The following is a 27,466-nucleotide window of genomic DNA, read 5'->3' as shown; positions in this document are numbered from 1 at the left end:
TAATGACATACGCATTACAACTGTGAAGTAATAGTATTGCATTTGTAAATGTGCGTATATGCGTGGATACTCATGTAATGTTATGCATTTATTTCTATGAGTGCATTCGGAACCACACTTAACAACATTAGCAGGCAATTATATAATGCCATTTAATAGCAGTACTCCAAAGATTGATGGTTATTATAACAGCAGTATCTTAGCAACTGCAAAAAACTCAGCAGGCATCAGTCAAATGAGAAGGCTCAGTTCTGGCTGAGGTCAGGCCTGCGACTCTACTCTAATAACAGGAAACAGCTGAACTCAGCAGTCAGCCAGATTCACGTAAATACTGTACATACATCTTATTCACAGCATTGTCACTGAAAAAAAACTAAACAAAACCTCACACTTCAAACACAGTCCTGTTTCAGAAGAGCATGAAGGATCCCCCCCCAAAACTGAAACACTATACCTACAGATGATTATTTACACTATTCACAAATGATACAGAACAGCTCCTTTTCAGAATGCAAAACAAACAGAAAAGGTTTTGTGCTTTTCCTTATTACTGCACAGTATAATGACTATGAACAGAAAAAGGATGACTACATTCATTCACTCACAATACTGACAAGTATTTTCAAGATCCTCCAGTATGGCAGTTGACAGTCACTACACTACAGAGCACGACAAAAAGGCCCAGGATCAGGACAGATATGACACAAAATGAGATGCACATGGTTCCCCCACAGCATTTCAGTCCATTTGAAGGTTTGCTTATGAACTACTTATAAATCATTATTATTACATATCAGAATAAACATGGCTAATGTCATGGCATCAGTGAAGGCATTACAGTATAATCATGAAGGGCATGACAAAGAGTCTGCATTCAGTTCTACATATTTACAGTGTGACATGAAAGAAGTAGTCCACAAACAGACCCTCAAACACTGCTGGTAGTGTTCAGTGTCAGTAGCATCCAGACAGACAGGGGGAGCTGAAACAAATTATTTCAACAGTACAAGCCCACATCTAAATAAAAAAATAATACATAACATTCAGCGTGTAAAGGTCAAAGGCATACGTATCACAAGTATACTGCAATAAGTGAGTTCTCCAGGACCACAGCACACGAGGTGCACTGCTGACTGAAATGGTCTTCATGGCACTTTAAAACAAGTTTCTCTCAGGTTTTTTGCTTTAGTAATCAGGCATCAGTAAATCATTCATGGTTTTGGCACGCAGATGTAGAAAAAAAAAAAGTAGTGTCTTTGTGATTTCCATCTTGAAGCGGGTTGATATGACACTTTCAGATGTTCAGTCATATAGCTACAATGACATGATACATGTTTGTTTCTGTTTGCAAGCTAGTGCCTGATATCATTTTTTTTGGAGTTACTGTTTATCTTACAATATCATTTTTATCTAAATTAAAGTTTACTATGTACAGATAAACCACATATTGCTGCTCACCAGCACAGACCAGCATTCATTTGCTCATGACTGACTATGCGTGAAAATCAAGTCGGTCAATTTTCTAACAAATCCTCACTATTTTCCACAGTCGTTTCATGAAGTCTTACTTGCTTTTTGCTTCTTCATCTTATCTCTTTTTTAAGACTTCCATCTCTTCGCTAACACACTCACACCGTGTGGTGTTGATCTAAACGTCGACCATTTTGTAGCACTGGACACTTTGACGGGCTGAATATATAGTCCCATTTGCCTGCTGGGAACATTACCATTAAACCTATTGGCTTTGAGTTAGGCCAAAGGTTTCAATCATCACCACGACTGTAACTGTCATTTTGTTCTGTATCACGTCTGTGGGACCGTGACCCACTGTTGACATTTTGCCTAAAAACCGGACTGTGTTCGCTAATTCCGCATTAATGAATGTGTGTGTTTGTTTGTGGAAAAAAACCCTAAAGTGACAGTGAAGGACAAGGTGTTCATATATTGCAGTGCATTTACTTTAAATCCTCTAAAACCCTCTCTTTCTTCCTTCCTGTCCAGCCCCAAAACAAGTCAGTCCAGTGTTGGTGTGCAATCTCCCCAGACGTCCTTTGGGAATAATTGGTAATTTAAGAGTACATGGCGCACAAGGAGGCAAACGAATAGAGCGATGGACGGCGAAGATGCCGTCATTACAGAGAACATGCGGTTGGCTGAAATAGTGCTGACATTTCAATCCTGCACTCTGCTCTCCCAAGACGTGAATTATGGTGCCATATCCCTGTGAGACAGGTTAGAGGCATTTGGCACACATGTGCTTCTCGTACACATTGAATACTAAATACCCTCCGTCACCTCTACAAAAACATGTGTGCATCTACTGTATGTGTGCAGCAAAGAGGACAGAGAGAGAAACAAAAATAGAGAGGATTTTGCGTTTCCTCGTCATCCATTCAATTTGTGTTCACAGTCAGTTTCTTTGTCTGATGAGTCACCTGCAGCTTCTACGATGCTAATATTTCTCAGTTTCACTCCAAGTACCTAGTTGGCAATCAGACCAACAGGAATCCCGCTTCCATAGCAGTATCGTACTGGCTCTGCAGCCTCAGTTAATCTGCACAGAGAAAGTGCCATGTCCAACTTTGTCTCCGTTGTCTCTGCCCCCCTTTCTGCTGTTATCCTTTCCTTCTTTCTTTCCTCGACATGCTCTCTCCTCCTTCATCCTGCTGCCGCTGACTAGCAGGATGAGGGAGGCAACTCTGCAATGCAGACACAGCAACAACCTCAGTCCGTCTGACCAATTAGTGTGAGCCGGGACATGAGTGGCAGACCCAGCAGCCAGTCAGAAAGAGAGGCTCATCATGGGCTGAAGCCTGAAAGACTGACAGAGGAGCTCAGAAGGGTGGAATGACAAAAAAAGATGTAGGGAAAAGAGAAGGGAAAGGAGAGGGGAATGGACAGAATGAGGAGGGAAGAGAGAAGAGAGAAGAGAGATCTATGTAAATAAAAAAGAGAGTTCAGACATGGAAATGCTCCCGTCCACTTCATTTCCACAAGAGTCACTGGCCAGTCTGAGTCCTATCACTGCAGTTCTTCTTACTCATCAGCTGGCTGAGATCCACCAGCTCACCCAGCTCCCCTCGCTCCAGGGCCCCTCTCAGCAGAGCCCTGGTCAGCACGGGGGGGTGTTGCTGGGACATGTAGGTCTGGCCACTGGGAGCGGGCATGGAGGGTGCAGGCAGTGGGACGGGCACCATGCCGTGGCTGCTCAGGATGTAGCCTTCCGGGGCCGGCCAGCGCAAAGGCAGCGGCTCGCCATACTCCGTATGGGCGCTGGGAGCTGAAACCACCCTCCGGCGCTCAGGCGAGTCCTGGGGGGTCATGGGGTATACATATTCTCCTGCAGATTTCCGTAAAGGGGCTTTGGGTGTCCCCTTCACTCCTTTTTCTTGCTTGCTCAGACAGACGTAGTGCTGGCGTGGCAGATCATTTCCCCGGGTCTCACCACCGTGTCTCCCGCCTCCGCCCTGCTGGAAGAGTCTGGTGGTCAGGTAGACGGAGGGGGGGATGCGGCAGGGCGAGCCCAGACCGACTGAGCCTCCGCCCAGGTACGTCTGGCTGGTGTCCCACCCTCCAGAGTTGGAGTCAGACAGTCGTAGGCCTCTGCGTTTCTGCTGGGGCGTGTGCTCCGGGGTTGGCAGGAAACCCGGGTCGAGCTCTCCTGACTTCACCCATCCGTTGGGCATGACAAACAGGGTTTCCCCGCCCTGAGTGCAGGGGCGCTCCCCACCTCCCTGTCGTGTCACACTGAGCACGGAGCCTCCCATCCCACCGCCGTTGGTCAGCAGGCCTCTTTCACGCCGCTGGATAGAGGACTGGGAGGCGTTGCCGTGGCGTCGATTGGTAGGTTTATGGGCCATGATCCAGCAGACGGCGAGGCCAGAGAGCGCCGCCCCGATGGTGAAAGCGGACACAGCAGACGCCACAAGCAGGTTGAGGGAGACCAAGCTCTCCGGTTCAATCAGCAAACTCTGCTGCAGAATTCCTAAAGATTAAGACACAATTACAAAGATGACATTTAGTGGAACGGTACGAGGGACATTTCCTCTCAATGTCTGTCCACAGGGGGTAGTTTAAATGATCATTACCACAGTGCTATGCTGCTACTTCTAAGTGTTCCTCCCCCCCACAAGATATAAAAATGAATAAATCAATAACTGCAATAACACTCATAATTGGTGAACATGGGTTCAGCATTATACAGTTATTGTCTTTAGAGGAGCTTCACTCCAGTCTGGCCTTGGGGCTCCACAGGCTCCAGGTTCAGAGAGGCCTGCACTTGTCATCAGCAGAGCTCAGACCACAGCAGCTGATGTTCCTTTTCTCCTCTCTCCTCTCCACCTCACAACTTTCCATCCTGCAGCCCGGTCAGTGAGTCTCTCCTCGCAGCATACTATTACCTCAGTGTTTCCACCCAGCTCTAATCACTCCCATCTGCAGACACAGCAGCACATGCCTGTCCCTGGCTCGGCCTCTGCTGCACATTCACCACTCGGATTAGAGTCTGTCAGGTCTGCAGCTGGCATCCCTGACTTCTACCGCTATCAGTTTCTAAGTGCAGGTTCAAAATTAGCAGCCTATATATCAGTTTAAAACAAATTAGTTTGATGAAGGCTTGGAATGTGTTTGGAAATGTGGATCTACCTAAGTGGATTTTTTTTAAACTGGCCTATAATGGGCTGAGCATTTCAGAATGAATCTGCTGGAGAGGAAAGTACTTTTATTCCCCCCCCCATAGAATTTCAGAGCAAAGTTCAAAGAGGCCCTTTCTCACACTGCTGTAGTGACATCTGAGCCTCACAACAGAGGTGACATCAGTATTTTATGCTCAGTTTTTCCAGCTTGCTCCCTGTTACCCTCGGTCATTCCTCTCTCAGATGTTCAGCTTTGAGAGAACAAAGCCTGGTGACCAGGAGGATGTTCCCATCCTGCAGTCTCTCCACCAGCAGTTACTCTTCTCACATCCTCCCTAATTAAACTGTCTCACACTGGGAGCGTTTTGACCTGTAGGCATTGAGGTCGAAACCAAAATCCCAGTTTTACTCCCACCTGCTTCAGCTCTAAAAAAAGACACCAACACACTCAGTTGCTAATATAATGGTGTGGAGTCTTGCTGAGCTTGGGAGGAAATCCCATTATATCTATAAAATGTGCTCAATTATAGAAATTGTCTAAAATAATATCTCACAGGGAAGTACACCATCAGAGTTTTTTTTTTCTCAGAACAAAATGTTCAGTGACAAGCAGACAGGTGTAATGAGGGATTCAGCCACTAGGCGGTGTCTGCCATCAATCCGATGTACACAGCCAGAAACATTAATGTCATAGTGCTGCAACCTACCATCACAGTCTCCTAGATGGGAGGTGGTGTTTCCATATTCCACATCTTGTTGAAAAGGCAGCCTGCAACACACGGAGATCAGCACATCAGAGACTTCAATATTTCTCTTCATATACAAACATCATACGATAGGAAACATGTTATTATCGTGCCCTTAATTCACGATATACAGTTACGGTATGCCCTCTCTCATGGTCGAATGTTTACAGAACAGAAACAAATGTTATTGAAAATAACAATTTACTTTTGATATGAACATGTTCACATTTGCATGCAAACTGTACATTAATGGGGACATTTGTTGATAGTTATCAATCAAATTGATATAGCACATATTGATGCGTCATCCAGTGTAATGGGATACACTATTGATTTTCTCCTTTTGCTTGCCATCATCCCTCAGGGAGGTCAGAGGTCAGGGTCAGCCGCAGGGAGTACGGATTGCGATATACTGCGTGTACACTGTTGGACTTGATACCAATAATTCTTTATTTTGTTTATGGGAATCTGAATTTATAAAAGATAATGATTGAAAATATTATTTATTGATAATTGTACAGTATTTAATAATGTAAATCATGCTATATTAAATACTATACATCCACACATCAATAATGTTTTAATTAGCTTACAAATTAACATAATAATAAATGTAAATAATATGAATGTTTACATATTCATACCAACATTTGAATGTACAGCTTTATTTAAACTTCCTGACTGAAATGGTAAATAGACCAGAATTGCATGAAATGACTATGACAGCCTCAACCACATTAGTAAGAAAAGAAACCTTTTGCACTTAACTAACTTATATTAACATGTCCTTAGGACCTTATACATATACCACATAGTGTTTTCTTATATGTAACAATAGAACATTGAGTCTGTTTGTTTGGCCATTTCCTAACCTTTTATTTATAATTTTCTTCTTTATTGCATTTCCCCCCAGTTTTGATTGTAATTACTGGGCAACAATAAAAAATAAAAATAAAAATAAAACTCTCCACATATAATATCTTGTCCTGAGTCTTTAGGCAGCAGGTCTCTGCTGCAGAGGAAAGAAACTGTTCACAGGTTGGTGCATTCAGCGTGTGTGTGTGTGTGTGTGTGTGTGTGTGTGTGTGTGTGTGTGTGTGCATGCGTGCGTGCGTGCGTGATTGTGTGTGTGTGTGGTTCTCACCGTGTGCCTGGTCTCAGGAAGGAGCAGGTGCTGCTGCCTCTGGTCCAGCCACAGTACGGGTCCCTGGAGGCTAGACAACTCCTATACACCGATGAAAATAACGAGTTTAGAAAGATTGAGTACTGACCTGATTTTCAGAGTGGCCATTTTTATCATTCTTAGCAGGAAACTCTCCCTGGGAATTTTAGAGAAAATCAAACCGGGGAACAACTGTTACAGCTATGTATTTGCAGGGAGTTAGCTTGCTTATTCCTGATCTGGCTAACAGGTACACCTAGTTAGGGACAGTTGGCCATTGAAACCCTAAAATGTGAAACACTCTATGTCTCTATTGGATCATGATATCTATGTGTTATTTGGTCATTTGTTTTCAAATGTTATATGTGGATCACTAGTCAAACGATGAATCCTCATCTGATATTCATCCCGAATTATCATACAAAGAAGCATTGAGGGGAAGAAAAATCAAGACAAAAACAGGTGGCAGTGTGTCACTTACTTCATGCAGCGTGAGTGGAGGTGGCAGCGAGATGTGGGTACTCGGACCAGACAGGAGGGGAAGGCCAGCAGCAGAGTGTGACTGGTCCGGTCCAACGACAGAGACAACAGCTGACGAGCCTGAGGAGAGTCCTCACCACACCTGCAGGCAGCAAGACACAGAAGAGTGAAGATGGGAAACAGAGGGTAAGGAGCCAGCAGAGGGAACACAACGTACACCTTTGGCCTCAAATCAAGTTGTGACAGGGTCAAAGGCCTCATCTGTTACCTCAAGTCAGACAGTCTCATGACCTAACCCTTAGACAAAGGGTCACAAAAACAGCATTGTTTGATCTAGGCCTGCTCAGACGCAGCAGTGCCAGAGCAGTGCGGTATGAAGAAATAAACTCTCTTTTGTGTAAACTGACAGTGGATGAAGCCAAAGTCCTTTTTTCTAGCCAGGTCCTTCACAGTAATACACAAGAGAATAGTCAAAAAGTTATAATGGTTTTCTGCTGCTACAAAAGGTTCAAAAACATCAAAACAGGAATAGTTTGTAGATATTATGATACAATCAACAACAATAAAAATCCTCTTTTTCTCATGAAGATAAATAGAGCTGAAACGTTCATCGAGCTCAAACTCCACATATTATCTGTTCTCGCAGCTCAAAAGTGCATGTTTTATGCTTTTCTTTGCATCTTTTGGTTTTGGACTGTTCGAATGAAACAACCAATTTGAATAATAACCTTGGACCTTAAAATAGACATTTTTTTAAATCATTTTTACCAAAATGGTGACGGCCAAAGGAAGGCTGAGGAGAAGGCTCGCAAGCAGTCCACAAACCAATGGGTGACGTCACCCACGTTCAGTTCTTACATACAGTCTATGGATGCAACCTTAAAATCCAATTATTTTACTATATATTTGAACACAACTGTAACAGATACGGTCAAATAAGTTTTACTCTTAGCTGCACTTCAAAAATGTTAAAATCAAATTTTCTAAACAAGTGTAATTGCAGACAGTTCTTGTGTGAACTGTTGCTGTTGCTCTCAAGTTCTCAAAAAGAAGCAGGCAGCATGAGACCAACATTTCAATAACCAAATGAAGATCAAGGACGAAATGTCTCAACTCCTACTCACTTCTCTGTGTTGAATCCTTCCACCTCCTCCAGAAACACGCTGCCGTGGGAGACAGAATCTCCGCTGTAAATGATTAGAAACTTCAGGATGGTTCCTCGGGTAGAGCCCAGGAACAAGACGGTACGGTTCTTATGAGGACCAGCTTCAGTGTCCACCACCATGGTTGTCAGCTGGTACCTAGACACATCCATAGGGAAACCACGCTCAATCAATAATGTTTTTTTCCTACCCTTCCTATGAGCTATGATGCACATTTACACATCCATTTTTCATGCTATAAAAAGTTCTGCATGGACACTATCAAACAACTGAGTCAGTATGCGTACCGTCCCATAGTCTTGACCACCCAAGGTCTGTGCCCCAGGAGTGGAACGGTCTCGTCCATCAGTGGGTGAGTCTTCACAAAGTTCAGTACTTCATCAGGCAGCGTGGTAGAAGAGCTAAATCTGGATCCCTGCACTGCACATCCTCCCGGTCTGCAGACAGAGAAAGAGACAGGAAAGTGAGAGTTGAGAAATAGACAGATAGGAAGAGGAGAGAGAGTGATAGAAGTCCAGAGAGAGCAAGAAGAAAAGAGCCAGCGGAGTTCTTTTTGCGGCTGCTGGAGGCTGTATGAGAATATTTGCTGAATAGTAGGGAAGTTGCTGTGTGATTGACAGTTGGAGCTTATAGCAGAGGAGTAAGTCGACTATATATATGTAGACAGATGCTCAGTAAAGCAGCACTGCAGTATTTTGCCCAAGAACGGCTCACGTACACTTTGCATAACAATACCTTGGTTTAGGCACCGCTTCGTCCGGCACAGGAGTCCAAATAGACTCGGGGGATTTCTGCTCTTTGAACCGGCCCTCAAAGACATGAGCGAGCTGCTGCATGTCAAACACACACACCGCAGAGCCAGGGATGCTAACAACGGAAAACAAAAATAAGACCATGATGAGAAGAGTAGCTTTGGTGCTTGTTTGTGTGCAAATTATTTGCATCTCTGTACCTGTTTGGTGGCGTGGAGAAGAGACCCAGGATGACGTCTCGTCCCTGCATGTGGATGATGTTGCTTGTGGCGTGCAAGAGGTTGAAGTAGAAGTGTGAATCTCCCGGCACTGAGCAGTTGAGTCGCGCCTTCAGAAATGTGGTCCACTGTTTTTCGAGGACGCGCTGAGAGCCACCCAGGTCTGCTTTACACACACGAGCTACACGAGACACCATCACCTGGAATAAAACAAGCACAGTTTAGTAGAATAGAGGGTCAATGGAATACAATGAGAAGAAAGGAAGAGGAAGAAAGCACCTTCTCTAGATGATGAAACTCCATGGCCATCTCTCTGAAGAAGAAATAAATATGAGGGCCCCACTCCATGGAGCTCACAAAGTAGGGCTCTGAAAAATAATATGAGAAAAACACAGTTAGACAAAAACACACACACACACACACACACACACACACACACACACACACACACACACACACACACACACACACAGATCAGTAGCGACGCAGTGCCGGGGGCCAAACGTAATGCTCCACGGTCCGTGACATGGAGCTGTAATAACAGTCACATATACATGGGCCGCTGCTGTCCACAGGCCTCGCTCATCAAATATTCATGTCCTGTTTAATTTATCATCTTGCGATACACATTATTTATCATTTATTCATCCAGCACTGTTACAGCTTTGACCTGGCCGGCTTGTTTTTTTCACAAGCTCTCACAAACTCACTTTGTTAAAACTGTGACTCTGTAGAGTCAAACTAACCTAAATACATCCCATCTGAGCGTGTTTCATTTCAAATAAATCTATTAAATGTAACTTTTTAATATATTTGGTTTCATTGAATGTAGCTTATTATTTAGCTCCATGAAAATATTGCCACAACAATTTCAGTTTTTAGTAAACCATTGCAGATAATAGTGATGGTTTCGGATATTTGTTTCGGGACTATCAACTGAAGGTGTCTGACGCAGGAGAGTAATTTTAATGAGATCGTTTCTAAAAGTACCTCTGAACCATTTGGAGTCGTGTTTGACTGTGCGGAGGCCGGGGCTGTCGCCGAGGCTACGATAGATCACCGCATCGATGGCCAGGAAGTCTGTCACAGTACCAGTAAAGAGACTTCCATCTGAGAGCAAGAGAGAAGCACAGAGAGAGGAAAGGAGGAGATTAAGAAGAAGAAGGGGAAGATACAGATTGGAGAGATAGCACAAGGTCAGGGAGATTAAAACCAAACAAGCAATGCAGCGAGAGGTCTGACTATAAATCATTTGTAAAGGTAAACACAAGGGCACAGACGTTTCAATGTCTGGAACTTAAAACTGAGTCTGACGTCTGCTAGAAACCCTGAATTCTTCATCCTTTAGTGTGAAAAATGAAGACACTACCTGCAAATAGAGCCACATTGGCATGTCGTGGATCATAAGGGCACCGTGCCATCCCACTGACAGGCTCTCCCACCATTTCTAGAGTGTCTTTCTGCAAAAATAAAAATATATATAGACAGATAAACAAACTGGCAAGCACACAGAGAGTGGCCAGCTGACAGATAGATGGATACTAACAGTGTAGTTGGCACACAGTGGGTTGAAGGCGTTTGTTCCACATACAAACAGGCCACCATGCTGGCTGAGCAAAACCTTGATGAAATTACGGCACTCTCCCTACAGAGAAAAACACAAAGGAAACGATTAAAGAGAAGAAAATCACAAGGTACAAGGCAACAGTTTTGAACCAAAACTAAATTTAAAACTACCAGTCAGAGCAAGAAGGCTACAACTGTGAAGTATGAAACCTGCAGTGTAAAACTATCCCTAACACCCTCAACCACACTATCCATCTGGCGGAACAATGCGACACAGACTTTGAAAGCTGTCTTCAAAGTGGAGATTGTGATTGAGCTGCTGCTACTGAATCTGAAACTTGATGACACTGGTCAGCTGCTCCATCCCTTTGTGATACTACAACAGTGTCTGATAACATGAATTCAAAGATAGGAAAAATAATTCATGGAACTTGAATAAACCTGCATAGGTTGATGATATGTTCATCAGTAGCAACATTGGTATTGAATGACGTTAGCAAGTGTCACTATAGCGTTACTAGTTGTTTGAACTAGTTATATTTTATTGGAGGATATTCGGTAGCTAACTACTGAGATTGAGCCAGAAAGTAGTTTGCATTAAAGCTGCCTGGCTCTGCGTACCAGCGCTTATAAATTGCACAAATGAACCCATTCTCGTATTAATGCTGGCTAAGCTTCCTTAAGTCTCGGCTGTTTGAATGAAACAAATGGCATATCAAGTGTTAATCAGCTAGCATTGCAAGTGCTCCTTGGCAGATTTTGATAGCTTTGAAAAGAGCCAGGCTACCGTGAGCCGTTTCCCCGGTTAACAGTCTGTGTGTTGAGCTAAGCTAACCAGCCGCTAGCGCCAACACCTGTGCTTTTCCTGCTACAATCTCAGGACCCATACTCATTGGTCTCACAACGGTCTTTGGGAGCAAGCGGCTTAAATTGGGAGATTGCTGGGGCTCCGGTGTAGCCTGTATATATAGACTGGAGTTGGATTTGAGAGACGACGTGTAGCCAGTTTACAAGCTGATTTTAAAACAATAAAAAGCGAAATGATTGTCAGACAATAGCCAGTGAGTTTCGAGATTTCATTTCGGCCTCTTTTGCTTTCCACATTTAACTGCATTAAACCAAAGCCTGCTTAAACATGATTAGTCAATACTTCTCTGACTACAAACGGAAACCAGAACGCTTCCGTTACCCACATCTCGTCTCGTTGCCTCTCTAGAGAGATTATTCTTATTATGGAAAAGGTCTACAAAAATCCTTCTCGTAATATCACAAAAATAACATTATTGACAGTATATTATCAAGTGGAAAATTCAACATTTGAAAAAACAGTTTGGGTTGACATTTGGCAAACAATAAAATAAAGTGCAAATATACCTGCTTCCATTTTTTAAACTAAGCTAAACTGAACCAATCACCTTCTGGCTCTTGTTACACCGTGCAGACAGGACCCACATAGTGGTATCAATCTTATCTATCTCTTGGCAAGAAAGCATATGAGTGAATTTTCCAAAAACTATTCCTTTTCCAAAGTTTTAGTCATGGTTAGTGATGGATGCATTCCATACAGGTGTTTCAGTTCAGTTCAGTTCCCAAGTACTGCTTCTACCATTAATGTTAGTGGTTCCATCTGTGCTTTCCACGCAATGGCAAACACATTTCTAAGCGTTTGCTGTGAAAAATGTCTATTGTTGGACTGTCGTGACTTTATTTGCACACTTACCTAATATATGCTGTACGACTGTAAAGTATTATGTCTGTTCTATATGTCAGATGATTCACAGCTGCATCATTTACCCTGAGCCTTATAATTTGATCTCTTTCCATGAGTTAGTGTCCTTAAGCTTAAACCTTCTCGCCATCGCTCTACCTTGGGCAAATCTTTCTCTTCCTGTCTTTTCATAGCTCGTTTTGCTCATACATATTTTCTTCCTTCATCTGTGTTCTCTGAAGCAACACATCTTCTCCTTTTGTTGTCTCTGGTTCTTTCTTACTACCCGGTGGCTGCCCTATCCTCCTCCTTATGTGTTTCTTCCCCACTTTTCCTCCACCTCCACACATCCCATCCCTTCCTCAACTGATTTCAATTACTGTTTCCTCCCTGGGGCTGTGTCATTCTTTCTGCTTAGTTTGCTTTATAATGTTTCCCCTTGCCTCTTTCTCTTTTTCCATGAGTTCCGCCCAGATTGGATTTTGCTGGTGGCAATGCTACATTTATACAATAAAGCTTATATTTTAGGTTACACCCTGTCAAGCAAGCTACCATCCCATCAAATATCTCTCTTTTGTATATTTGATCACATACCTTAATATCTCAGAACATTGTCATCGATCACTTCATATACACACACAATGGCCCCAATATTTTTCCCCACATGCTATGGATGAGAAACATGAAGAACATTGGCACAATGCAGGTGTGCAAGAAGATGGCTTTCAAGCTTCATGGATATCTTTCGGCCTGGGCAACGTTTCACTGAGCTAACGAGATTTTGTGTAAATACCGTATGCAGGTGCACCCGAAGGAAATAAGGTTTCTATAACAGCTGTAGTGTCTGTCCATGCGTGTGATAGTATAGATGTTGTTGATGCATGTAAATCTCAGAGTGCTGTGTACAAGCACTGTACCTCATGTTTGCCCTTCATCCGGCACACTCGAATGTCGTTCTTATTGGATTCCCATGTCCGTTTCTGTCAAAGGAACAAACCAAAGTCTGAATACGCTTGTTATGTGTGTTGGTGTACATTTTCAGTTGTTAGTGCATGTTTGGTGTTGTGTGTCTTACCTTGCTGTAGAACATCTCATCACCTGCCATGTTATCCAATTCCACTCTGTACAAGTCATCTCTACAAAACACACAAACAATCAGGACAAATGCAATATTATAGGTGTCTGATATATACTGTAAACAATGTGTGGAGAAGGGGTCAGCAATTAGACATTTTTCTGCATTGTTTACTGAGAGCCTATTTTAACCCGTTTTTAACACATTTTATTTGTTTAATCAGAATCATCTTGTTCTAGGATTTTATCTAATGGCAGATGTAATTTTTCCAATTAGTGAGGGCTTACAGAGTGACAGCAACTTAAATGTTAATACATTGGGGAAAAAAATTATAGAATACAATTGTGGCCTGACACACCATTTCTGTTCTACTGCCACCTGTTTGTGTTTTTGGTCACACAAAATTGTTCATTAAATGATTATACAATGTATTTCTGTTTTTCATTTGCTATGTTTGGTTAAGTTTATGCCAAATAATTTAGCAGGAGGACCATATTTTGGCCAAGGGACCACAAATTGCTACTCCAGTTCACTATTTCCTATATATCATTTATAAGATGTGAACCAACAGCTTTCACTTGGCATTTAGCGATACTGCTTACTCGCTACAACAAACAGAAACAAAAAATGTCCTCTGCAGAGTGACTGCAGATGGAAGCCGAGGCATCAAATGAAGAGCAAAAGGATATTAATGCGAACACGTCAGTAACACACAGTTGGAGGTGGTTGCCGTTGGTTACCTGGCTCCGATGTAGAGCGTGCGGTTGACTTGGAGGATTGTCTGGATGTGCAGATCCTGTCTCTGAGCTGAACGATGAGCTCTGCCCAAGAACACTGGATACCTCCGCACAACTGGCATGAACACACACAGTTGAGTAGAGTTAAACGCTTACTAAAAGGAAGCGACTTGCTGAAGGATATGTTGATAGACGATAACAGAGTGAGTCAATCTATATTTACCCTCAAAATGTCTCTAACCTTCATTTGAATAGTATCTTCGCTCATTCTTGATGCATTTGTTTCAGAAAACAAAGATAATGGGAAGTGATGATTGGAGCAGAATAAGTACACTGAAACACTTTTATCCTCTTAGTGTTTTGATGGTTTTGTTGATGCATGCAGCTCCATAATGACAAAACCTGTGTGCAACCAGTACTGTAATGTTATCATACAAAAGGAATTACCTCCCTCTTCTCCCTACATTTCAGATAAGTGGGAAAGTACAGATGAGGTGGAGAGAGAAAGTCGCAGTGTCGGAGTATGAGAAAGTTTCAAAGTGGAGGACAACGGTCTCCACAGGGAGCCCTCATCATCAGGAGACAGATTGGGAGAACGTCTCATTGTCCTTGACTGCAGGGTAGGGAGAGAAGAGGACGTAGCAATCCATCTCCACCTGTCTCCACCCCTTCTCTCTCCCCTCAGCCTTCTCTCTTGTATCACCCCCTCCGATCCAATCGTCTCACACTTTCTCATCTTCCTGGGCCTCTCAAAATCCATAACAATCATTTCTCTTGCTCTCTTTCTTTCTGTCTTTACATCTTTCTTTCTCTCTCATATTTATCAGCCTACAATACAGCCATTGAGTGAAGTCTCTTTATCCATCTGTATGCCTGGGTAGCTAGAAAGCTGCTGCACACACACAAGCTCTGACCCTTGACCCCCGATTTCCACCTCTGCCATGAAGCCATTCATCATGAACGCTGCACGTACAGTCACATCCACACACACACTCAGAAGGAAGGAAACATACCCTCTACTGGGACGTAGCTGAGCGGACTGGGTTCCTCTGGGAATGAGCCATCCGCCAGTTGGAGCAGCAGGAGAAGAAATGTGAGGGGCGGAGCCATGGTCGCCATGGCAGCAACACACATGCACTGAAGAGAGAGGAGAGAAAAATATAATTGTTGTGTACGCTGCATATTCCTCTGCATGAAAGTGTTATTTACATTATGACATAGTCAACAAGTCTGTGTGTGTGTGTGTGTGTGTGTGTGTGTGTGTGTGTGTGTGTGTGTGTGTGTGTGTGTGTGTGTGTGTGTGCGCGCAAGAAGAAAGGGTCAGAGGTGCAGCAGGGTGACTGCAGCCACCAACCTGGCTTCAGCAGGGAGCTGATGTGTTTCTATTGTCTGTTCACTGGTATAATGGGGCTCTATTGTCAGAACTGTCACCCCCATTGTCCAACATTTTGAATCGAATGTGATTCTCACAGTCATATAACACACCAAGAGACAAAACAGTCACAGGATTACAAAGCCACTTTGGGCGATAATGTTCCTTTCCTTAACTGTGTTTCTGTATGAACATATGGACGATATATTACTTGTAATTTGCGACAAAAAAAGAATAGCTGGTCTTTAGAGGGAGTAAAAAAAGAAAAAATGAAGGGAGTGACTCAGGGAAGCTGGACAATGTCTTTCGAAAGGTCATAAGTCAAGAATGCTCTAAATCAAGGAAAAGAGGAGAAACAAAACTTTAGCCTTAAGTTAAGAGGTCACAAAAGGTCATACTGTGCAAGATACGTGCAAACACACAAACAAAGCAAGAGTCTACAGCCATGCTAGCCGTTGGGCAAGGCACCAAACCCCCACTGTATACTAGCTGCCCACAGCTCCTAATATTAGGATGGGTTAAATGCAGAGGATTAATATCACTGTGTGTGTGCTGTGAACATGTGTGACAATATACAATATATAGTTGATTTGGTTTGAGTTAAATGCTAACATAAGCATTTAGCAGATTTAATGTTAACCATGTTCAACATTATAGTTCAAATTTGCTAATTACCATTCAACACAAAGAAATGTTGCCGCTATGGCCAAAAGAAATGTTCATACTTTTGCAGGTATTTGCTCATAAACCTTGACAAATATAAATGTTGATCTTATGGTGGTGAAAAGTCAGAGGATCACTTAAATCTGTAGGATTCATCCTCTGGGAACCATGAAATATCTGGACAAAATGGAATGGCAATCCATCCAATATTGGGCCAAAGCGCTGGACTGAAAGCGCTGGTTCAACAGACCAAAAACCCACGTGGAGGGGTCAAAGACAAGCCCCCATGCTTTACATCAACATCTCATTCACCTATAAAACCAAGACAGTGGAATAACACTGCTGCACATAAGTTACAACCAGTCATAAATTGTAGCGGCCACGCGATCAAACACTTTGTAAGTCTAGAAGCTTTTCTATGCATTTACTCAAAATGCCCGTGGCTGAGCTACACTGTCTTTGATGTGTGAATACTTTGAAATATGAAAGGAAATAAAAAATAAAAGGAAAGAAAAGACAAGACAAATGAGGAGAACAAAAAGGGCGGAGTACTCAGGGTTTGTCTTGGGTTTCTTCAGAGTGCTAAAATCATGGACAATGTTTGATGAAATCACAAATGAAAAGAAAGGTTTGAAATTGAAGAAAAAGATGTGAACAATATGAATGAATGTCGTCCGCAAATCAATCTGCGTGTTCAATGTTTCCCCCAACCCCCTTTCATCCTTCATCGCTCTCCCTCCATCACCTACCTCCTCCCTTCATTTCTCTTCCTTTATACCTCTCAGCTTGTCTGTTCCAGAAAAAAACCTCTTTACAAAGACAGAACACCAGGTAGAGAGGTAGGTGACGGCTAGTTGCTAAGGTGATGACAACTGCTATTTGAAGCACACAAATGCTCTGATGGAACATCCACATTTACATATGTACGTTCCCCAGTGTTGCCGGCACCTCAGACTGTGCATGCGTTTGAGTGACAAGCTGTTTGACGACATCAGTGAGGCGATGTGGCTCTGCAGACAATACACTGGGGGCCACTTCAAATGAAAATTCTAGCCCAGAGATTGCAGGTTTGACGTCGCTGAGCCTTCTCCTCGTCAAAAGCATTGGAACAGCCCTGAGGGGCGGTGGGAGGCACGGTTTCATCTTAATCTGCATTGGGATTCCCTGAACTAGAACCGATTGAGTCAGGTGTACGGAGGTCAGCCCCATTTCATTCAGGCCATTTCAGGAGATGATTCAAATTTGATGCTTAAACCTAAAATTAAATTATGTGTCTGGACTAAAAGGATGAATATAATTAAATGTGTTCCAGTGAGCTTAAGCGTCATATGTTTGTGGTTTGCATCGTGTAATCCCACTGCCTCTTCTTCTCAGAGTCACAACGCAGTTAAATCAGAAAACACACATATACAGTATATATATATATATATATATATATATATATATATATATATATATATATATATATATATATATATATATATATATTTTTAGATTCAGTGTGACTTACTGTTTCTGAGAGTATCATTGTCTCCATCTGTCACGTAATAAACATCCATAAATTGATTAGGTATTTTAGATTAGGTATTTTTGAAAAAATTAGGTATTTTAGAAAAAAGATGCTCCTGATAACTCAGGACTTGAAAATCCTCCCATTTAAAGGGACAGTTCAACCCATGATCAGAGTTTCATGAAACTGCTCACAACAAGGTCTGGTGGACTATCTTTGAGCAACCAAGTAATGATTTCAGGAAAGAGACAATCCTGTTTAGTTATTCATATGTATTTCCCAAAAACTTTTTAGCACCACAAGCCGAGTGCCATATAGTCCTATTCTATTTGAGAAAAGGCAGACATCTAGGTTGATAAATAGCAAAGAAGAAAGCAATGAACTGTCCCATACGTTTCCTTCAGTATCACATTAATCCAATTATTATCGGTCTATACATCCATGCATTGCAGACAGAAAATGACTGTGAAAATGAAAATTACTGATTTGCCAGACTTTTAATGGTGCCAATTTGAAAAAAATGTAAACAAATATAGACTAAGAATGTCTCTGGCTAATACAGGCAGTGACTGCTAAAAAAGGCATCCCTTTTTCCTTCCTTATTCTGTACTTTTCGCTCTCTCACACAAACACACTCGCAAAAAGCCTTCAAATGCTACATACCAAAGGTCTGCGGCCTACCATTGATGTAGCCTCCTCATTAGAATGTGTATTGATTAAGGCTATTGATCTATAAGATAGACCATCAGATCCGGGCCAAGGCCAACATATTAGAACTCTGCTGCTAGGCAGTATTTTTAATGCTCTGGGCTATAAAAGTGGTTTGGGGCAGCGCTTTGACACACAGTTATCAAGGGTTCTGAGTTTTCCCTGCTGAGCCGAAAGACAGAACAGACAGATGCAAGATAAAAGACAGACGTGGTTTGGGTAAAAGACTTAAAAAGAGGACGAAAGATACCGCCTGCGACAGACTTGCAGCTCATCAAGCCATTAAAAAACAGACTGCTGGTAACAGAATGAGTATCATGAAATCAAGGTAAGAGAGACAAGCGAGTGGAGAGAAGAAAAGGTGTTATGTATTTGTGTCAGATCTTGTTGGTGTGATAGGATTAAATGGTGTGACACTGACACGGTTATCATGGGACGCATGCAATGACGGCGACAGCCGCGCAGTGTAATCTACCCTCATCAGGCAATAACCCATTAGCAAATCACCTGCTAACACTCACATCATTAACCAATCAGCAGGTCATCTGAAGAAGCATAATCACCTGCTTTCGCCTATTATCAGTTTGTCCATATGCTTCGTCCTCATCAGCTGGGACGGAGCTCCTTTTGATCAAGTCTTTTTCTCCAGTGTGCTCTAGTTCACCTGCCACAGCTTATACAACAGGAACCGTAGGAGTTGAGCAGCATGCTGGGAAATTCTACACAGCCCCACAGTATGTCAACAAACTATATGAAATATATCTATTTCATATTTACCTATGATTCCATCGTAAAATGCCTCAGTGGCCTTTGGTGTTATATTGGACATGCTCATGTTTGCAGAAGGCATCTCAACTATTAAAGCTACTGAGCAAAATCAATACACTCTCATCCCGAGACCAAGTAAAAAGCAACATCCCTGTCCGCACTAAGCAGCATTTACTGACCACGAGGAAAAACTGAGGCATGAATACAAAAGGCCTCAGCAGTCCGTCTGAAGGCACAAATGCACAGCTAAAACCCAACCCAACGCCGCTGTCGTCGAAATGCTCGAGTCATGTCTTTCTGCAACCAAGTACAGTACAGCAATACATTAATCCTTTGATATGTGTGTGTGTGTGTGTGTGTGTGTGTGTGTGTGTGTGTGTGTGTGTGGGTGTGTGTGTGTGCGTGTGTGTGTATTTCGTTGATGTTGACATTTCATTCGTCACTGTTTTCTGCTGCCTTAAGTCTGTCGTTGTGATTATCTGCAGGTACAAAAAAACTGTCTTCCTCTCTGTCTGTCTGTCTGTCTTCCCGTCTGTCTCTCGCTATAGCTGCTGCAGCCACTCCACCCTGTGCCTTTGTTACCGTAGCAACCAATAGCAAAGCTCAGCAGAGATGTTCTCTTGCAGTAAATGTAAAAAGCAGGGCGGGTTCGCCCTGTAACACAAACGTACGCACGCTTGTGTTACAGGGCGGGTTCGCCCTGTAACACAAGCGTGCGTACGTTTGTGTGAATATGCACACAGTGATGCATGCATACGCTTGAGCTTTAACCCAAATCCCAAATGTACGTCCATATGAGTGTGTGAACACATTGGAGGACACAGATGTCGGGGGCTGGGGTCCCCCCTCTCTCAGCATGGAGGGGGATGGGGAGCTGCAAGCATTTTGTCTCCACATTATCCACTCTGGCAAGACAGTATAGCTCATTTGAAATCAATATGTCAACAATGTAGTATTTCTATTGTAAACTCAACAATACATGTATTACACGTTCGCTTTGAAGGGATATTTACTGCCGGGCCCTTGTTTTGGTGGGTTTTCCCCTTCAGCAACGTACTATCTCAGCTGAATCTATGAGCTGCTGTGTGATCATTGTTCTGTCTTCATGTAAAACCATTCAGACCATTTTTTTTTGGGATTTCTTCAACAAAAAAGATTGTGTGAGAATAAATCTATCTTTCTAATTAATGCTCTTTGTCAAAAGAAAGCATACTTCTTTTCCTTGATTATTATGACAGGTTGATTTACAATATTGAAACAGATGCATCAAGAAAGTTAAAAACAAGATGTGATGTATCGACACAAAGACTTGGCTGAGTTAGAGTCCTTTACAACTTCTCATTTGGAACACACTCGCTCCTTGAAGACGGTATGCAGGTTAAAGCCTGGAATAAAAGATGGCCTGAGGGTAGAAACACAGACACGGGCTAAACTGGGAGAAGTGGGTCACCTTCACACTTCAAGACTCCACCCTACAAGCACTACAGCTTCATTACTGTCATGACTTAAAACAGATCTCCACTGAAAATGGACAGGGCGTGAACAAAATGTAACCGTGATAGATATGTTTTCATACAATACAGTGATGATTCCTGTATATTCCTTTAATAGAGTAGTACAAGTTCAGACTAACATTGTTTGACTCCACAACATATATCATAGCATGTTCATCAACAACACCAGTAGGTGCATTGAGTTCATTTAACAGAAGGAGGTTTTGGAGCTTGGGTTACGGATTGCTATTTGATCCACCACAAAGACACAAAGTTAAAAAAGTGAAATTAGAAAGAATACAATTGTGCTGACTTTGTAGAAGATAGAAGTTGTGAATTTTATCGCTCACTGAAGAGGGTTTGGAAAGCAGTATTCATTGGAGAAATAGTAGCACTTTCACACTGGTGTTAGAATTCAGCCGTCAGATTGAGACTCAACTGAAGAAAGTCGGACATACACATGGATCTAATGAATCCAGAGTCAAATTTTAAGGTATGTGTGTGTATACTTGGCCCACCAGTCTACCAGCATTTAGTGATGATGGTGTTGGTAGCTCTAATATTTAACTTCCTTGTTAAAGGAATAATGCAACATTTTGTGAAATGTTTTCTCATATGAGAGTGGTATCATTCCCCAAAACATCAAACCATTACTTTAATTTCACTTTGTCAGTACTTTTTCAAGATTAAAAGCTCAGTTGGTGAATGGCGTCGAGGTAACTGGGGATAATAATTATTAGTATTATAAAAAATCTCCCATATCAGGTGACGATACAGGTATAGAACCCCGTGCTGTTAAAGCAAACATGTCGAAGTGAAGAGAAACAAACACATCAATGTGTATTCAGATAACCAGACCTGTTCTCATGCACTCATATACAAACACACACACACACACACACACACACACACACACACACACACACACACACACACACACACACACACACACACACACACACACAGACAAGCAATCATGCTCTCTCTAGCAGAAGAGTCAAGTCTTTATCTTATCGAGGTGGAGGCAATATTCCCTCAAGTGGCTGCCTGTCTCCTCAGTGCAGGTCTAATCAGAGTTAAGGGAATCTGTCTTTTGCTGTTAAATATCCTAAAATACTATTCAATCTACTGGGTCATTTATATGCTAATGCAAAGGTTACCTCTGTATAGGCCTTTGACGCAGGTTATGTGTACATATATGTGGGGGGAAAAGATAGGAAGAATGTAGGAAAGGGGGAGCTGCAAAGAGAAGATGGTAGTGCAGGGAGAGAAGGGAGATGAAGAAGGAGAGGAGAGAAGATACAGATACAGAGAAGAAGGAGATATTCCCCTGGGTGAGTGCCATAGGTAATTAAAATAGGATGGACAGAGCTGGAGTGTAGCCAGAGAGAGCTCCATCTCCCCTCAGACTTCTTCCCCAATCAGGCCTTCTGCTTAAAGCCAAATTGCTGCGTGTGACAGGCACACAGAAGCCTATGGATGCAGAGAGTTATCAGCTTATAGTTAATGGACATGTACGAACACAAACACACTTCTCAGAAATGCAGGTGCAAAGCAATCAAACACTCGCAAATTACTTTGGGCCCCAAAACAGGTAATGCTCTGGTGCTGCACTGAGACAGAATTGCACATGAAAACAACACTCACACACACACGCACGCGCACACGGACACGCGCGCACACACACGCGCACACACACACACACACACACACACACACGCATTTATGGTGCTGTACAAAGCTGCAGCAAGGGCAAACGTTACTAACCAGAGTTTGACTGCAGTAAGCACATATACATTCACTGCACAGCGCTGAGCTGGAGGCGAGCGCATGAGTATGCAGTGCACGCACTCAGACACACACTATGAGCACAGAGTTGAACACACGCACACTCCAGTGCGTACGACGGCAATGAAGATGCAGTTTAAATGACACAACATTAATGAAGGCTTTCAATCGGCTGTTATTCTGTTTTGTCACACAGTGTTAATGCTGCACTTTGTACTGTACGGGGTAGTGCATGATATCTGTCTCCAGTGAGCATCTTTTCATCTGCTCAAGTATGTCTTCAGATAGCTGTGAATTTCTAATGTGTAGCACAGATCAGATCAGATCAGATCTTGAGAATTGGTGTTTTCATGTGAATAAATTGTGATACCGGGCATAAATATCTATTTTTTCTTCCATTTTTGTTTTCTACATTTTACTGACCACTGCCCAACATCTCCTTGCTTGTCATTTTTCTACTTCAACAAAGACTATGCAAAATAGACTGAGCTAATGTCTCAACGTGGCAGCCATTACCATATATCTCATACCTTGTTCGTGGCTTCTCTTACGGTGGCGTAGAAAGAGGCTAAAGCTCATATTCTCGTCATGTTGTTCTTTGTGTGCTGTAATCACCAGTAAGGGTAAATATTGCTATTTTGGCAGAAGCCTGCAAAGAGGATCACAGCTCACAATAGGTGGTCTACACACAACAATCAAAATGCCAGAGAACCTGCTTGTGGATTGACGTGTGCATGCACACACACTTACAGCGCACACACCCGTACGCAGAGACGACACCTCCCCTGAGAGCTGTCTCTCCTCCTCGCAGGTATAATTGTGTTTCGGCTACACTTTGTTCCTCTCCCCTCAGTTGTGACTGGGCCCCAGATGAAAAGCCATAATTAAAAGAGAAAAGTTGTGTTTGTTGCGAAGAAGGGATGGGTGTGGGAGAGGACAGGATGAAGGAGGGAGAAAGATTAACCACAACAAAGCTTCATCAGGCAACAAAACCATCTTGCGTAGCTTGGAGACAAAGGACTCGGATGCGCCTTTATCTCCCAATAAAAAAGTCCTCCAAATTCCTCTAGCTAAGCTGCCATAACTAAAGCCTGCCGCTGGCTTAGGTGCTGGCTGAATTTGTTGGACAACACAAGCAGCAAAATATGAGAGGATAGACCAAACACCCGAGAAATATGGATACCTCCTCTCCTTTTGTGCAAACAACGAACAAGCCAAGTGCCTCAGCGGTGGCATTTAAGAAAAGGTTGCTTTCTTATATGCTTATTTTGTTTTGTTTGCGTGTTTGTGTGCGTGCGTGTAGATGTGTGTCTCAGTGAAAGCATGAAGTGGATGGTCATTTTCTCACTTTGCAATTTTGTGATGTAAATGAGAACACAGAAGGTAGGAGATTAGACTACCTTTATCTTTTGAAGTTAAAACAGCTGTGATATCAATCACAACCAATTTGCCAGGCAGTTAAATGGGAGAACCAGTTGCATGCAAAACGATAGGTTTATTTGAGACAAAAAACTAACTCATACTTCTTGTGACTCTCACATACAAGACACTCATAAAATATGTATGTATGTGTACCCTAAACCGCTACACAGATCGTGCATGCCTTATCATCTGCCCGACCCTGATGAGGATGATGAGGATGAGGGAGCGCCAGAGGTGTTGTTAAGGTGATACAGTGGACAGGAGAATACACTACAAAATGATCACCCATGTTAGCCTGTTACAGCCCACACTAGTATGTGCACAGAGAAGCATAAAAGAGGCTGCTCCTCGGGGGAGGAATCAGCGAAGATAGAGAGTCATAAAGATGAAGATGAATGGCCACTGTAAAGTATATGGAGGATTATTACATTGAAAATAACTGCAAGGCATTATTATACGGTACATGTGGCTGATACAGCAACCAAATCCACATATTGCAGCAACCTTAGCCTGAGCATCATGCATCTGGTGGTGTTCAATTTATGGTACCATAGACAATTCACAGCAGCATTTACTAAAGCTCCTCAGCGTGTGTGGTGCCTATTATCTTGCTCCTTTCCTTTTCAAACATCTGGACGGAGTTGTCAGAAAGGCCCAGTTAGACTCCTAAAAGCCTCTCACATCAACACAGAATATTTTGCATAAAGGAGTTTATTGTGAATACCTGTCTGAGGATAAAAGCTACTTTCTGACGAGTAAAGTAAGTATGCCTGCATGACACCTGAACCTCTGACCTTGTTAATCCTAAACAATGAAGCCCTAAGGTCCACACTCTGAGGACTCTGCAGGAATAGGTCACATAGCAGATGCCTGCCCAGCTTGGTCCCTCTGATCTCATTGCACTGAGGTCTGCAGACATCAACACGCTTTTCAAGTGTTGATTTTGTATTAAAGAATCCCACCAAATCCTAAACACTGCACTCTGTGAAACTAGAACTTCAAAAGATGCTGTGGCAGGCTGCTTTTGAAGAAAATCAGCATTCCTTCAAATCTCTTGATGCTAGTCACAACTTTGCTTTATTTTATGATCAGATTAATTCATAATCCTGCCTATTTTCTGACGCAGAGAGGGGTGGTGGCTTCAAGGCATTTGGGAGTTGATACAGCAAGTTTTTGAAAGTTACTTTAAATTCATCTAAACACTATAGGAGCGTACAGCCACATTCCCTCATATATCAGCAGAGCATTGAGTGGGAGGTATCTCCAGACTGTGTGAAAACAGAGACATTTACAGCGAGTAGAGGTTAAAGCGAGTCACAGTAGTTTTAAAACAGTGTTCTGGGTGGCTCAGGTTTGGCAAAAAGGAACAAATCAATCCCATTGTCTGATATGAAGTAGGAATAGAAAACTACAGGCTGATTGGCAGCTCAGGGCCCCACAGTGTTCCAGTCAGTCAATGTTCCTCTCTATGTACCAGACGTAAAAAGAGGAAATCTGTCGCCAATTGCCTGGCGTATTCTCTTAGCGAAGCGGAGAGAAGCTGTTAGGTAACATCTCTCTCCCTTCAAAATGTTCTGTCTGTATCATATCACACAAACACACACACACACACACACACACACACACACACACACACACACACACACACACACACACACACACACACACACACAGATTTCAGACATTCTACACATTTCTTGAAACGTGCTCCTTAGCAACCCCAACATACTAATCTGCTGGCGATTTGCTCCCTTTGTGGGAAGGCTGTATTATGTTGCAATCCAATCTAATTTTTTCTGTGCTTGAGATGCCTGTTTACGGCTTAGCATGTGTGATTAAATAGGGTCCTATGTGATCAATAGAGCTCATTAAATGTCCCTGCGGGCAGTTGTCTTACCCTAAGGCTCTCTTAGATTGCTTTTACCTGCAGCCTGCTTCTGCCTTGTTGCTTCAAGTGGCTCCAACTTTGTTTGCGGCATAATTCATTTTCTAATTGAATTACTCAAGCCTGGCCTTTGCATGCTATTTCCCTAAATGTGGATTGAAGTATCCTTTTGGTTCCCTTCAATATAGGCTTTGAGTGTTTTGGTGTTAGAGGGCTTTGGGATTGCTGGATGTGTGGGATGGGCGGGTGTTAGACTGCCTTCTAAAGGGAGGCTGGAGGAAACAGTGGCTGCACCTGTTGTTCCCTGCGGTTTCTGTGTGGTGGGGTTAGCACCTGCTCACACGGCTGCTGTGTGGCTGTCTGTGTGGGCAGCGGGGATAACAGGGAGACCATTCACACCCGCTCAGACTGCTGTCTGCAGCCCCTCTCCCTCAACGCTCGTTCGCTCTAAGCTTTCTGCCCCATCATTTCTTTTTCTGTCTTTTACGTCCTCTGTAGCCTATATGCCAGATTGCTATCTACCACACTTTATCCTTTGTATCCTCGATCTCTCCGGCTGTGTTTCTGTCTCTCCCTCTCCTCCTCCACCTCTGCTCCTTCTATTTTCTTTTTTTTTTGTCTCCTACCATCTCTTGTTGCCTTTTAACTCACACAGAAACACAAACATAAACAGCAGCAGCTGGGAGCTGTTATAGTCATTCTGTGGAGCTCGGTAGCTTTTAGTGTGAAGGATGCAGTTGTAAACAATGAATTACATATAACTACTAAATCACTATAAGAGCTGAGACAGCAGTGAGTGAGCATTTAACTTGGGCCAGGGTGGTTGTGAGTGTGCAGTGTGGTTATGGACAATGTAGTTATTGTAAGTGTGCAAGACATATTTTGGACAAATAATATGTTTTAGAGTATTCAGCCATCTCTGGATCTGTCGAAAGAAACCTGACATGCTTGGAGACACATTTTAGGCACCTATGATGACCTATAATCCGGTCAGATCAAAGGTTGTGATCTAAATAAGAATTGCAGGCTTTGTGCTCCAATGCAGTGTTGTAATGTGCAAGTATTGTGAGCTGTTTTTGCTGAGGCATCACTTCAAACCTAAGATCCTATGCAACACGTGACAGAACAATGACATACAGGGATATGTAACAACGATATGCACATAATATGCAATTAAAACATCAAACTCGCAGCAGACACAAAGAGCAATTCATGTCCAAATAAGGTCCAGGCGATGCCAAACACACATTGGCTAACCCGGAGGAGAAGCCTAATATTGCAGCATCGCGTTAAGTGACAGTAGCCTAATAAAATTGCGCACATGCTATATACCTGTTTGTCCCATCTCCCCCCCACCCCCCCATATTCCTCACACATCTCTCAATCTCACCGTTTGGCACACTCACCGCACCAGATGGCCAGGTAGGGAGGAGGTGGCAGGTGCCAGTCGCCAACTCGCCCTCTCCGGTCGCTCTTCTTCCTCTCTGTGGAGAAAAGGGTGATGGATACCACGGCTCTCGGTATCTAAAGCGTCCCTGAAATAACAGCAGCTCCTTAGCCGCACCTCACCTGTCTCTTCCCTCTACGGTTCCTGCGCGCCGCCGTAGCATCACCGT

General features: G+C 42.9%; 1 protein-coding gene across 1 annotated transcript; it reads right to left on the bottom strand.

The window, feature by feature from the left end:
• Window positions 1-2,999: 2,999 nt before the first annotated feature.
• On the bottom strand, window positions 3,000-27,460 carry LOC306743128 (semaphorin-6B-like; the record flags this gene model as incomplete). Its single annotated transcript, XM_079225612.1, is given in 19 exon segments — window positions 3,000-3,985; window positions 5,342-5,403; window positions 6,525-6,605; window positions 7,024-7,164; window positions 8,147-8,323; window positions 8,473-8,622; window positions 8,921-9,052; window positions 9,138-9,355; window positions 9,435-9,523; window positions 10,146-10,265; window positions 10,525-10,615; window positions 10,702-10,800; window positions 13,347-13,409; window positions 13,505-13,565; window positions 14,245-14,356; window positions 15,255-15,378; window positions 27,257-27,279; window positions 27,282-27,334; window positions 27,420-27,460. Coding segments are annotated over 19 exon segments (2,823 nt in total).
• Window positions 27,461-27,466: the final 6 nt, after the last annotated feature.

This window comes from Taurulus bubalis, assembly GCF_910589615.1.
Source record: "Taurulus bubalis genome assembly, chromosome: 1".
NCBI lineage: Eukaryota > Metazoa > Chordata > Actinopteri > Perciformes > Cottidae > Taurulus > Taurulus bubalis.
Note: the sequence above shows the minus strand (reverse complement) of the source record. Positions and strands in the feature narration are given on the sequence as shown.